The sequence below is a fragment of the Phaenicophaeus curvirostris genome, chromosome 2 (genome assembly GCF_032191515.1).
Source record: "Phaenicophaeus curvirostris isolate KB17595 chromosome 2, BPBGC_Pcur_1.0, whole genome shotgun sequence".
Taxonomy (NCBI): domain Eukaryota; kingdom Metazoa; phylum Chordata; class Aves; order Cuculiformes; family Cuculidae; genus Phaenicophaeus; species Phaenicophaeus curvirostris.
Window position 1 is genome coordinate 20,254,209 of NC_091393.1, and position 13,072 is coordinate 20,267,280.

At 35.7% G+C, this 13,072-nt stretch overlaps 1 protein-coding gene across 4 annotated transcripts in view; it reads left to right on the forward strand.

Annotated features, from left to right (window-relative positions):
- The window catches only part of KHDRBS2 (KH RNA binding domain containing, signal transduction associated 2), a 358,444-nt gene that overhangs the window by 310,471 nt on the left and 34,901 nt on the right, over window positions 1–13,072 (forward strand). For all 4 annotated transcript variants that reach the window (XR_011336927.1, XR_011336928.1, XR_011336926.1 and 1 more), the window contains exon 8: window positions 11,716–11,774. Coding sequence is in view for 1 of the 4 variants with exons in the window: in XM_069851484.1 (XP_069707585.1) it covers window positions 11,716–11,774 (59 nt within the window). In the remaining 3 variants the exon portion in view is untranslated. The remainder of the gene's footprint in view (window positions 1–11,715; window positions 11,775–13,072) is intronic.

Below are 13,072 nucleotides of genomic sequence, written 5' to 3' on the forward strand. Positions count from 1 at the left end.
GACATCTTTTTCATACCTGAGCTGAGGGATGTAAGACTGCTTCAGACAGTTATTCAGAAAATGCTCCTATGGGTTGCTAAGAATAATTGTAAGATTGTGGAAAGGCAAATGAAATTTTAACAAGACACAGATTTTAACTGTGTTCATGTGATTCTCACTGGGCAAGAAAGCAATGTAGACATAGAGAGTTCTGTACTCCAAAGACCAGACGACCTTAAACTTACTTTTTTGTTTAACCATCTTTTTCATTGAATACTTTGCTGATGAAAATGCCTGTCAGATTTACATTCAGCTCCAGGACTGTTGTAGTGAGTGGTACTTGAGCTGATAAAAAAATACTTTGGAAGTAATTTTATAACCAGTGAGGTATATTTAAAAGGATTTGTCACACCTAAATGTGAACCCCATCAAGTATAATTTAATGACACTTTTAAGTAATTATACATTACTAGCTGCACTAGCTGTCACGTCATTGTGTAGGTGGGTATTCTTGTTGTCAAATGTACTCCAGCTTTTTTGAGAAGAATTTAACACGTCTTTTGCTACAATAGTAAATTGTCACTAGAGATATTGCCTCTGGTGTAAAAATAATCATTAGCTGGAAATCCCTCTGCTATGACATTGCTTTATATCATCCGAATTAACCTGTGGTTTCTCTTCAAGTTGATGTTGCAGGCAACTAAATGACAAATATATGAAGTTTGAGGGATGTATTATAATAAAGCTAGAACTGGCAGTGATAATTTGACTCAAGAAAGAAAACTTATAAAGAGTCACATAACTTTGGCAATTAAATAGCTATTAAGCTTAGTCATCGGTTGCGTTTTCTTCTAATGTGAGCTACCTCCAGGATATCTGATCTATTTAGAATACACAACATTCCTTTTGTAATACATGAGAGGACAAACAGTCATCTATGTTGAGTGGTGCTCAATGCACTAGTAGTCTATTGATTTCAAATAGAACACTTTCAGAAAAACACGCTACTCATTTCAAAGATTTAAAGAACAAATAGGCCATTAGATATGCAATTTGGATTTCTGTACTTTACTGGCCATTAACTTCACAGATGTACCTCCCTACTGAGGCAAAATAATACAATACAATTAAATAGGATTATCAAAATGTTTGGTTAAATGTATATATGAAAAAGTGTTCTCCCAATGTCAGATTTTGGCTACTAGTATACTCCAGTCATATAAGCAAGACATGTCATGCACACATCTGACAAAGAAGATAAGTAGTACCTATTCAGAGTACCTATTCCTCTCATCCAGTGTGTGATTTACAGAAAAAAAATATTAACAAAGCTCGTAGACGATGTCTGTACTCAGAGAGAAAAAAATCATTACCGCCCTCTGCAGGACTGACTGAAATTCCAAAGCGTGAGACAAAAAAAAATATTGTAGTCGGTGACTTAATACACGCTCCAAGATTTCTGTTCATATTAAAGGCAGAATATCCACTTGCTTCTTATGACTTGTTAAGGAATTAGTATGAAAATTCCTAGTGGAGATAAAAACTCTTGTCTGAATGTCTTACCGCACATGTTGACCAACCTTTACTCTCATCATTTCTTCACACGGATGTATGTGTCGGGGCTGGGGGGATGAGGACAGACAGGATGGAATGGATGGAATGAATTCAAGCTGAGTTCAGTGTGCTTTAGAGCAGAGTATGTACTAAGTCGTGTCCTGTTCTCCTACTCACCCAATGCACAGAGTGAAGATAGTGCTTGGGTAACCTGCCACCACCCATCCCTCTTACGTGGTCAGCCAATGCTTTCTGACCATATCTAGTCTTTCTGGGATCCCTTAGTCCTCATTGCCCAAGAAGTCCTATTTAGACTCTTTTATAAATTAGACTCTGACAAGAGCAGAGAAAATGAACACGCTGTCAACATATGACACGATGCTAGAGCACAGTACTGTAATTTTGTAGAAGAATCACCAAAAATACCCAGTCCCAGGAACATCCAGATGCGAATGGAGATAAATGCTGTCCCTCTGTGCACGATAGTCTGAAGATTTGTACTAAAGTTCAAGGACATCATTGCAGGCCCAGCAATATATTTTATATAGGTCCTTCTGTAATGAACTCTACCATTGCCACCCTTTCAGACAAAGAGCTCTGTCCTTCAGGACAGCAGTTTGATTTTTAGACTGAAAACAGGGGGATGGGGTCACTTGTGGAAGAGACCATGACAGAGTCTCGGAATCAGACTGGAATGAAACCTGCAAATCTGCATGGCTGAATAAACTAAGTGGCACCTCAGGAGCACTTTGAAATGGGCATAATGATCAACTTGAAGAAAGAAGAGCAGGATTCTAACTATGGTAAGTGTCACCTGTACCTTATTATGTTTGAAGAGACATTTTAGGAAGAAGAGAATGATGGGCTATGACAAATTACAGTTATTGCTACAGCCTATATTGCATGATGTATGTCTTCCTTTGTTTCTAAGGGTAATTGTTTTCCCTTGTATCTTCCTGACTCATAATGACTACCTAGAACACAAGATGGAACCTTAGGACAAAGATTTAAATTAACAACTGGCTGCCTTTCCCAAACGTGTCTATAATCATTGTTTAGAGTATTACATAAAAGACTAAAGGTTTAGCAAGGGCATTTAGAAAACCTGCTCATTTTAGAAATTTGTTCATACTGATGTCAAAATATAGTTTTTAAGGTAATTAGAATGAAAGCTTTCTCTGATGCCAAAGAAAGCAAGTAGACAACTATTTCAATGGGCAGGGAAAGACATCAGGTTTGACTTACTTCCCATAGGCAATGTTGCACTGCACTTTGCATTTCTTGGCAAAGAAACCTCTTTTTCTTTCTCTTCCCCTCCCTTCTATGCAGTTCAGTGATAAGTACCTTGGCCTGCCCAGACACACCAGAAGTTATTCAACAATTGACTACTCTCTAAGCACTTGGAAATCGGGCCAAGGACACTCAAACTCTTTCTGCCAGAAAGATTTACCTCCTGAACCTCTAGTCTGACAACTTTGGTTAAAAATATAAATCTTAGACATGTTATTCATAAGTAAAAATCCCTTTCTGAAAACAATGGCCATCTCTGCACATCACCATTACCTGTACACATGTCCATTGTGTGGTGTAGAAGGAAGGTAAGGGAAAAAATTAGCCTGATAACCATTTACATCTTCCACTTCCTTTGCACTTGCTACTTGCAAATTTGTAAGAGCTAAATTCTGGTTGTCTAACAGAATTCTGGTGTTGAACAAAATTATTATACAAAAATTATACAAAAGTATCAAGAGACTGAAGACTTATATTAATTTTTTTGCCACTACAAAGGAAATTAGTATGATGACCAAGTAATGTAAAGCATAAACTATCTTAGATGCTCCTTTTATTTTCAAGTATTGATGCATACTTCTTAGAACAGTGCCAAGGTACATACAACAATAGTTAGTGCAGATTACAACACAAAACCTGTTTTACCAGTCTTCTTGCTGACACCTGTAGTCATGAGAAGAATAAATAAATCTGCCACAATTCTGCAAGAATGAGCTGCTGAAAACCTTCTGCTATAGATTTAAGGGATAGATAGCAGCAGTATTCAGATTGCTTAAAGCTTTTACTGATGTGATAGCTGGTTTGGAGCCACACAGTTTAGAAGCCACCTTTCCATCTTTGTCCCTGTAAATGATATAACAACACTAATTCAATGACATCACTTTAAAGTCTAGAAATCCAAGTAACTGATCAGCATATTACTTGCTAGTGTTGTACGACCGAAAAGCTTATGAATTCTTCAAAGATCTTTGAGTCACAATACCTGAAAAGCTTCTACTTACGTGACAGAAATTACTTTTATATTCCATTTTGCCTAGAACCCTTTTTTATGTTTTTTTGAAGGAAAAGTTCGTTTGAAAACTTTTCAAAATCTGATTAGAACAGTTAAATGAGAAAACCATTGCCAGTAACAAGCAGCTGTTGTACAGCAGATAAGTTCTGATCCCTATATCTTGATTCAGTCTTCAAATGACAGCTACCTTGCTCACTGATAGATATCTTGGGGACCACGGGAGAAGGATGGCAGACTTCTAGTAAGTTCCTAAAGCTTATAATCTCTCTCGTGTGTTTGTACCCACCACTTGTATTGCAGTTCAGTGTTCCCTTGGGCATCCAAATATCTGTGCTCCTACCAACTGAATGCCCAGCTCTACTTCTGTGGAGGAATTTCCAAGCAAAAGATGGCAGACATGCTCAGGGTGAAAATAAGATCTCCTGCTCTTTATTTGAATGCCAAAGAACTAGGAAGCAAATATTCCTTAACAGTCTTGAGACAAAGACTTAAATTTTCCATTGAGAAATGCACCATCGTATTCACATAGAATCACAGAATCAAAATGGTTTAGGTTGGAAGGGACCTTAAAGATCATCTGGTTCCAACCCCCCTGCCACAAGCAGGTACGTACTCTCTTTCCTAATGTCTTTGTGAGGAGTTTTAGTAATTGGTGTTTCTCAGATTCATATTCTCTCGTGCATTTAGAAGGAAAACACTGAAAGAGGTCAATGATCTTCCTTGAATGTAGAATGAGTCTGGTAAATGCTTAAAGCAATGATCAGATACTGTTATTTAATCAACCAGTCCCACTGTTTTTGACTACTTGCGTTCTAAAAAGTTCCTGAGCACTATTTGTGGAGGGAACTATGCATAGTTAAATGAAACAATTTTGTCCTCATTTTAAAAATGATAGCTATAGAGGGCTATGAGTAATCATTAATTTATTTAGTAGATTATCACACGATTCAATCTTTTTTTGACATTATCAGAGGTTTACTCAGTTCTCTCTCTATCAAAATATTATTATATAGTAAAATATACAGGCACATAAATACAATGAAAGCTGCATTAAGTAGAGGGGTTACACTGTTTTTTTTTGTAAAAAGAGATATTCATTATTATTTTCCTTACTGTGTACTCACTCACATTTTAACCAGTATGCATTGTATTTATACGTGTCATATTTCATTTTGGCTTTGTGCTTATATCCACCTGTTCATAAATAAAGATTTTCCTGTACTTTATTTCCAACCTGTTGAAATCAATCAAGCCAGGAAGCCCAGAATATGACATTTTATGTATCTTCATAGCAATCTATTTACAGCATTCATCATCAGAAACTGTTTTCAAATGCCACTTCTCATTTATTCAATTCAATGAGCAAAATTGAATCAAATTTCATTACTTTGAAGTAGAGAAAAGTATTTCCTTTAAAACTGGGTAGGATTCCTGAAATTCTGAAATACTCAGTCATAATTCTGTGTCTATGAGAAAACTACAGTAGAATGGAGAATACCTGAATAAAAATCCCCATGCATCTGTGGCTGTGGCAGATAAATGGCAGGCTGGTTTCTATTTCAGATTTTGCAACAAGTTCAGAACCCAAAATCAGCCTGCAATCAGGATGGCTGTCCACTCCTATGTGTGTATAACTCTATGGCTTTCATTATTTATTTCATTTTTTAATTCAAATTTGTAGTTTCATGAAACCAAATATAGGAAAATGCTGGAGACAGATGAGATCTAGTTTAACTTTAGGCGTTATAAATAAACGTACTAAATAAATCCAAGGAGTATTATAATGGAGATAGTCTTCTTTGTTAAAAAATTCAGATAGAATCAAATGAGCTTTCAGAGAAAGAGAGTCTTTATCCACTAAAATGGTTACTATATAGTCTAAACCCTATAAGAAGTTCCTTTATTCAAAAGACTGCTCATCTTTCCTATAGCTATAATGCTCTGTTAAGTGGAGATGTTCCAGTAAATTTCAGATTCCTAAGAGGATTATTTCTTTATTTGCATATTTCCACTATGAAAAATTATATTTTAAAAACTGCATATATTGTAGTTCATGGGAATGCAAGCTTTGCTCACTTGTTTTCCAAGCAGAAACATACAGCTCTGTGTAAACAGCTTTTCTTACTTGGGCAACTATGTGTTAAGTTCTGCTGGCTCCCTCCCTCATGTAGGAAGAAGAAGCATTACAAATGCAGTCTTACATAAACCAGCTGCATTAGCATTAGACAGGATCCTGTCAACATAGGAGCTGAGGATTTGATTGTATCAGTTATTGATGTTAAAAGTTGTAAACTCTGAGGTTTACTCAACAGAAGCATATTGAGAAAAAGAGAGAGAGAACAAGTGACAGGAGACCAACACCTCAAAGAATCCATTTCAGGAAGCGAAAAAGAATGAGAATTGTATAAAATCCTGCATCTCACCTGTAGGAATATTTGTGAATTACTCTGGGTATTAGCTTGACTCAAGAATCTGTTGTCTGAAGCTAACCCAGACTGAGATACTGCTGTAAGTAGTGTTAACATGTCATTAACCTGTATCTGTCTAAAGTATTGATGAAGACTGCAAGCTGACAAAGGTTGGGAATCACTCCTCAAAGAGTGCCAAACCTAAAACACTATATTGGTTCTTGAGTTATTTTTATTTCTTCAAAGGCTAATGTGGAACTTGTGAAAGTTCACTAGCATCAGCCTAATCTCTAGTTTGGACCAATTAAAGTATTTCAGAAAAGAAGCTTGATTATTATCTAATGACTGAGTGAGAATTTCAAGATTGATCAAAAGCCTCTTTTCTAAATTTACTAGCTCTTTCCCAAAGACTGTCTAATAACAGAATAATGTAATATTTTAGAATGTACTCTGCTAGTTAGAAAGTTAAAACATTAAGAAAGATAAGTAAGATATAATAATGTTTTTACAGACAAAAATCTATTAAATCTAGCTCAACAGGTCTTAATAAAACACTTTAAGTATTTTAGGATCTTTTAGGATAGACAACAGAACACACTTCATCTCTACAGCTTCATATGTTAGAAGTGTTTAAAGTAAATGAACCCTTTCTTGTACCTTTCAGCTTTGGCTTTAGTGGGCCCATTGTGTGTTTGCAACAACATTCTGTGCTCCAGAATAAAAGAAAAAGGAGTTAGATGCATCTTTCATCATGCAATACCAGCAAACAAAAAAAGAGAAAGGAAGGAAAAAAAATAAACACAAAAAACCTGAGGGAACAAGTAGTACTTGAGTTTTTCGGTTCTTATATTACAGAAGCTGTAAGAGCAGCCAGGGAACCAGATGGCAATGATGCTAACCCCGGGTTCTTGCCAGGAGCCTCCTGCAGGTGCAGGAAGAGATTGCTCAAAGGCTAATGCAGTCTATTCATTAATGCTGTGATTTCCTATACCTATTGCCATTTATCTTTGAGTGGTGAACATCACCCTTTCCCCAGATGTCTTCTTAACACAAGAGTCAGAGGGTTGTGGCTTCAATCTTAACAACCCACTTGTTTACACTCCTTTGCTTAAAAGCCACTTAAAAGCATCATTTTCCACAGCCTTTTGGATAGAAAACGATGCTGCTTCCCATGGGTGTTGACACTATCAAACTGGGATTGGCTTTGGTTACCTAATGTCAATTTGAAAAAGTCCCAGTTAATGAGAGGTTAAAAGCTCTGTTGAATTTTCAGGTTGCTGTCTAGCTGCACAGTCTCTGTATTTGAGCTTTTCTTACATAATAGGAGCACCCGATAGTTCAAGCTTAAAGACACCTCAGGGGGCCTTTATCTCTCAAATAAGGAACATTTTTTTTTCTTTTTTTGGAACTGATCTGGCTTTATCTGCATGAAAAGAAGACATCTCAGGTTTATAGAAACTTTGATCTCAAATCTTTAAAAGTAGCTGATTCAAAAACACCAACCAAAAACAGATGTTAAGTTAAAAATAAGCATAAATAGATTATTATTATCAAGATTAATAGGCTATGTATTATTAATCTTTTTGCCCATGAACACAAATTGGGACAGAATCACACATATTAGGTGCAGAGAAAAATTATATCAGAGCTTTTCACATCCAAGCCATCTGAGATATAAAAATAATTAAATTACATGTAAGATTCGTAGTCCCAGATACCTAAATTCATCCACAACAGTACATGTAGGTTACCAAAGTCTAAATCAAAGCATATCAAGACCTCCGTGTTTCAGAAATCTGGTATTAAAGCTTTGAGAACTTACAAGTACAAGCTGAGTTGTTGTTAATGTGTTAATCTTATCTGCTTTATAAAATGTATTGCATCCTGCTTTCAGGTGGGTGCATGTACTTAAGTAAATTGCACTTCAAGTTGCTTGAAAGTAATGAATGCTAATGACAGATAATGGTGTCTTGTTTCCAATTAGCACTGCCAAGAGAGCCTGAGGTTTCTAGAGCTCATGATCACTGTATTTTCCAGGAACTATCTGAGAACTTTAAAATTGCATAAACAAGTTTTATTTATGCTGAATGCATTTGCTGATTGTTTCATTTCACAGTTGCCCAAAATCCAAATGAACTATATATCTCAGTAGTTCAGTAATTAAAAAAAACAAGTTATGTATGTAAAACCATATTCTATCACTTGTTTTTTATATAAACACCATTCATTGTTCATTTTGCTAAAAAAAAAAAAAGAGGAAAATATTTACAAATAAATACGTGTAACTGATTATAGTCAATATTCAGAAAGGTTTAAAATAGAGAAGTCTAATGGATAAGTAATGTGGCACAAAATGTGAGTTTAAATCAAGTATTTCATACTAAGAAATAAATTTTCTTCACTTACGTATTTTTCAAAAAGGTTTTTAATATGACTTGGCAAGGAATTTGAAATACAATTTTATCTCAAAACTGTGAAAAATATGTATTATTCGGGGAAATAAAGTTGGGGAACTTAGATCACAAGCATGTACTATGGTGTGAATTACGTGTTTCTACAAATGTATTAAATATTGTGCTCACAGACATCAAATATGCACTAACAAATCAACTCCATTCTACAGTTGTAACACACCTTGTTTCTTATTTTAATGGTTTGTGTATTACCTTTGTATTCTGTTTGTAATGTATTTCGATTCAGAATGATCACGATGTAGGGTTTTTATCTCACATCCTTATAGTCTGTATGATTGTGTTTTTTCTCTAATAAAAACATACAACAACAATAATGTAACAATGAATTTTTACCTCCTCTTTCAAGTCTTGTATTTTGCTTGTATTTTGCTGGATTATTGATGGTAATAACTCAAGGCTCTACTCGGTGACCACTGAAAGCAGGAATGCTGTTGATAACTTATTGCCCTTTGGATTGAGTCCCAAATGCACTCCTTTTAAAGCTGACCTTTAGATGCAGTTGCTTTGTTTTCTAAAAATGTATCAGGAAGAAATATTAGCGTCGTATCCACTGACAGAAGATGAGAGTTCTGGAGTTCCTCCTGTAGCTCCACTCACTTGTTCAACACCCTCCTTGAGCTGGAAAAGCAGACAGTGCCAAAATGCTGCTGGTTAAATTGCATTACACGAGATTTTTCATACTGCTGTCTGCCAGATCTGGGTCATGTGTCGTCTGTCTGATCTGAACATTTCAAATAATTTCTTAAGTCTAAATTGTGAGCTCTGTTCATATAACTAGGTACATGATTTAACCCTGATGCCTCCAGTGCTTTAGTTCACTTTGCATATTCCTGCAGTTTTATTGAACTGGCTGCTAGAAACATTGCAAAATAGTACATGTTCAACAAATAAAAGATATATTCTTCATTTTGTTTCTTGTACCAATTCAATAGGATGCTGTATATTTTTATACGATTAATTTTCAAGCAACAGGATGGCTCCCATTATCCTGGAAGGTAATGCTCTACAGTCATTAAGTCCTATAGAGCTCAAATGCCAATGGGAAAAACTTTTAAAAATATTAACTTCATTTTCATTCATGTCACTCGTATGCCTACTTACTGCAACTGCTTCAGCAAATGAATTTCATCTGTCTGAGATACTGACATCAATGTAATATCCACTTGCATGAATGACTTCTGGCTAAATTACTAAATTAATGCACAACAATTATAGTTGCATTTTCATTTCCAAAAAAAACCCTCCAGATATTTGTAGCTGAAAACTGGCTACAAGAGCTGTGCCAGTCAGGATATGGCATGTACCAGATCACAGAATCATAGAATCATAGAATAACCAGGTTGGAAGAGACCCACCGGATCATCGAGTCCAACCATTCCTATCAAACACTAAACCATATCCCTTAGCACCTCGTCCACCTGTGCCTTAAACACCTCCAGGGAAGGTGAATCAACCACCTCCCTGGGAAGCCTCTGCCAGTGCCCAATGACCCTTTCTGGGAAGAATTTTTTCCTAATGATCAAAACAGCTTGACTGTCAGTTATCAGATACACACAATCAGTGCTCTCAAGTGAGATACAACACGTGAATTTATTCTCAGAAATTATTCTAAGATTAGTTATGACTAGCTATTATGTTTGAGAAATTAAAAATCTGATTACAATCAGTTTGTGAACAAAGAAGTCAAAATAAGTTTAAAAAAATAATTGTTATAGATTGCTTGTTTATCTCTATTGCATTTCTGAAATATTTTTACTTCCACTCCACTGTCAACTAAATTTCTCTTTTAGGTGTAAACTAATATTTTTAAAACAATAATCCAATATGGAAAATTGTCTGAGCAATAATGCTATAAATATTGGGATATTTAGCTGATTGATTCCTTCTGTTCATTTTGCAAGAGTCCATCTCACGTAATGTCCAAGAAAAAAGAAAATTGACAACAACAAAATGTTAATAACAGGGAAAATGTTGTTACCAGAAGAAAAATGCAAACAGAATTACAATTATATAGTAAAATCCTTGAAGCTTGTAATTTTTTTCTGGGCAGGGGCTGTTTCTTCTTGTTTCTACCTATCACCTTATAGCAGTAGTAGCCTGGTTCTGAATTTGGTATGAGGTAGCCAATACACAGTGCAAATGGTAAATAATAATAGCAGTCAAGAAAAAGTGTGAATAATTCCATTTCACTACATCTTAGAGAGCAGATTTTCTGGGTGTCCACTCCAGGTAGCACCTGGAGATTGCTGATTATCAGTGTAAGTATGAACTGAAATTTTTTGATAGCATCTTAATAGAACCATACATGATCCTTCTTAATTAACAAAAAGCAGTAAAAAAAAAATTTTGGACTCCTAAGTTTGATTTTCCCCTCTTTGAGCCTCACTACTTTCAATATGTTTTTTGTTGGTTGCGCATAAAACTTTCTAATAACTGCATAAGGACAAGGGCTGTGAAGGACCAGCTTTCTCTTCACAAGCAGTGGAAACATATTTCCTTATTAAGGAAGAAAGCTGAAAACCTGTCAGTGATCTTTGTAGAGAAAAGTAGTTTACACTTCCCACACAGTACAATGCAATGAACTTTGGGGAAAACAAACTGCTGAGTTTGATACTGCATAAATATTTGGAATTACAAATAAATGAGATTAGTTCCTCTTTTGGCAGTTTAACAATAGTGAATATTAAAGTGTGTGGTCTTTTTTTCAGACTTTATTGTTGCAAACAGAATTTATGTTGGTGTTTCTCACATTTCCTAGGTTTACATATTTAGGATCAATTTTGGCTTATGCTCAGTAGATAAGAGATGTGATATATAATACCTGTTATCATCACTGATACATTTTTCTTCATATTTTAAAAAATCTCACTGTTTGGAAGCTAGCTGGACTATGCTATCATATAAAAGTATTAAAATATATTTCTTTTTTTGTTCTCTATTTTTGTTTTGAGTTGGTTACCTATGATAATAGTAACATGGCTATCTGAATCTGTTACAGTGTGCCTGAATATTATGACTATGGTCACGGAACAAGCGAAGAAGCTTATGACAGCTACGGTAAGGTCTATTCTATCCAGTAAGAGTGTGAAATCAAAAGAATAATATCTATCACTGACAACTGAGAAATTTCTTCTGTATACTTTTCATTCTTTCTCTGTTTTTACAAAGACCAAGCAGAATGGATTTGTGTAACTTTAGGGTGTGTTTGACTTAATAAAATGGGACTAGAAACTTGGACAGATCAATTTTGATCAAAATTACAGAGCCAATTAATCACAACCATAAATCAGCTTTAACAGCAGCATTGAAGTTTCTGATTACTGCCTGAATATATTTCTCAGTGTTAAGCTTCATTCTGCTCGACATGTCACCAATACTATGCATCTTGTACTGTTGTATACATCGCTTCAACCAGAAAGTTTTGTGAGATTTTGAAATATAGACTTAATGAAAGCAGGAGACCATGCTGTAACACAATGGGAGCCCCCAGTGCCACAAGAGGTGAAGGAGTATATCATGCAGCATGAGGCAGAATGAGTAGAAGGGGTGCCATACTTTTTCCACCTCCCCACATATTCTGAGTCTGAGCTGGAAAAGAATCATAGAAACACCAGGTCAGAAAAGATCTTTGAGATCATCAAGCCCAACCGTACCTGTCCACTACTAAATCATATCCCTAAGCACTTAATCTACCTGTCTTTTAAATACTTCCAGATATGGTGATTCAGCCACCTCCTTAGGTGGCCTCTGCCAGTGCCTGATAACCCTTTCAGTGAAGAATTTTTTCCTACTGTCCAATCTGAACCTCCCCTGGCACAGTTTGAGGCCATTCTTTCTCGTGCTATCACTTGGGCAAAGAGACCAACACCCACCTCTCTACAACCTTCTTCTGAACAGTCCAAAGTCTGTCCTCCAGAAGTCCAGAGGAACTGGAATAGTTCCACTTCACAGGAACAGAGGCCTTAGGAGGAAAAAAGTATTACTCCAATGTGTACAGCCCATTGTCTGGGTCTGTTCTTTGATATTAGCAATATATTCAATGATGAATTTGAATCTACTCTATCTCTTCCTATCAATATTTTTCAATAAGCATTGCCATGAGATGGCACAGTGAATCTCTCTCTGTCATTTTCCCTGAACTAATAGAGCAACACTGACTATTGCCAGCTTTAAGATTAACCCTAGTATGTTCAGCAGAGGTTTCATGCTTGATTTATTACTACTAGTAAAGCATTGTAAATTTATATGGTGACTTCGAAAGCACTGGGTGAAAATGAGAGCTGCTGGGAGTGATGCTGCAAGTAAAAGTTACTATAAGGGGTTATGTATGTATTGCTGCTTGAAAGAAACAATTT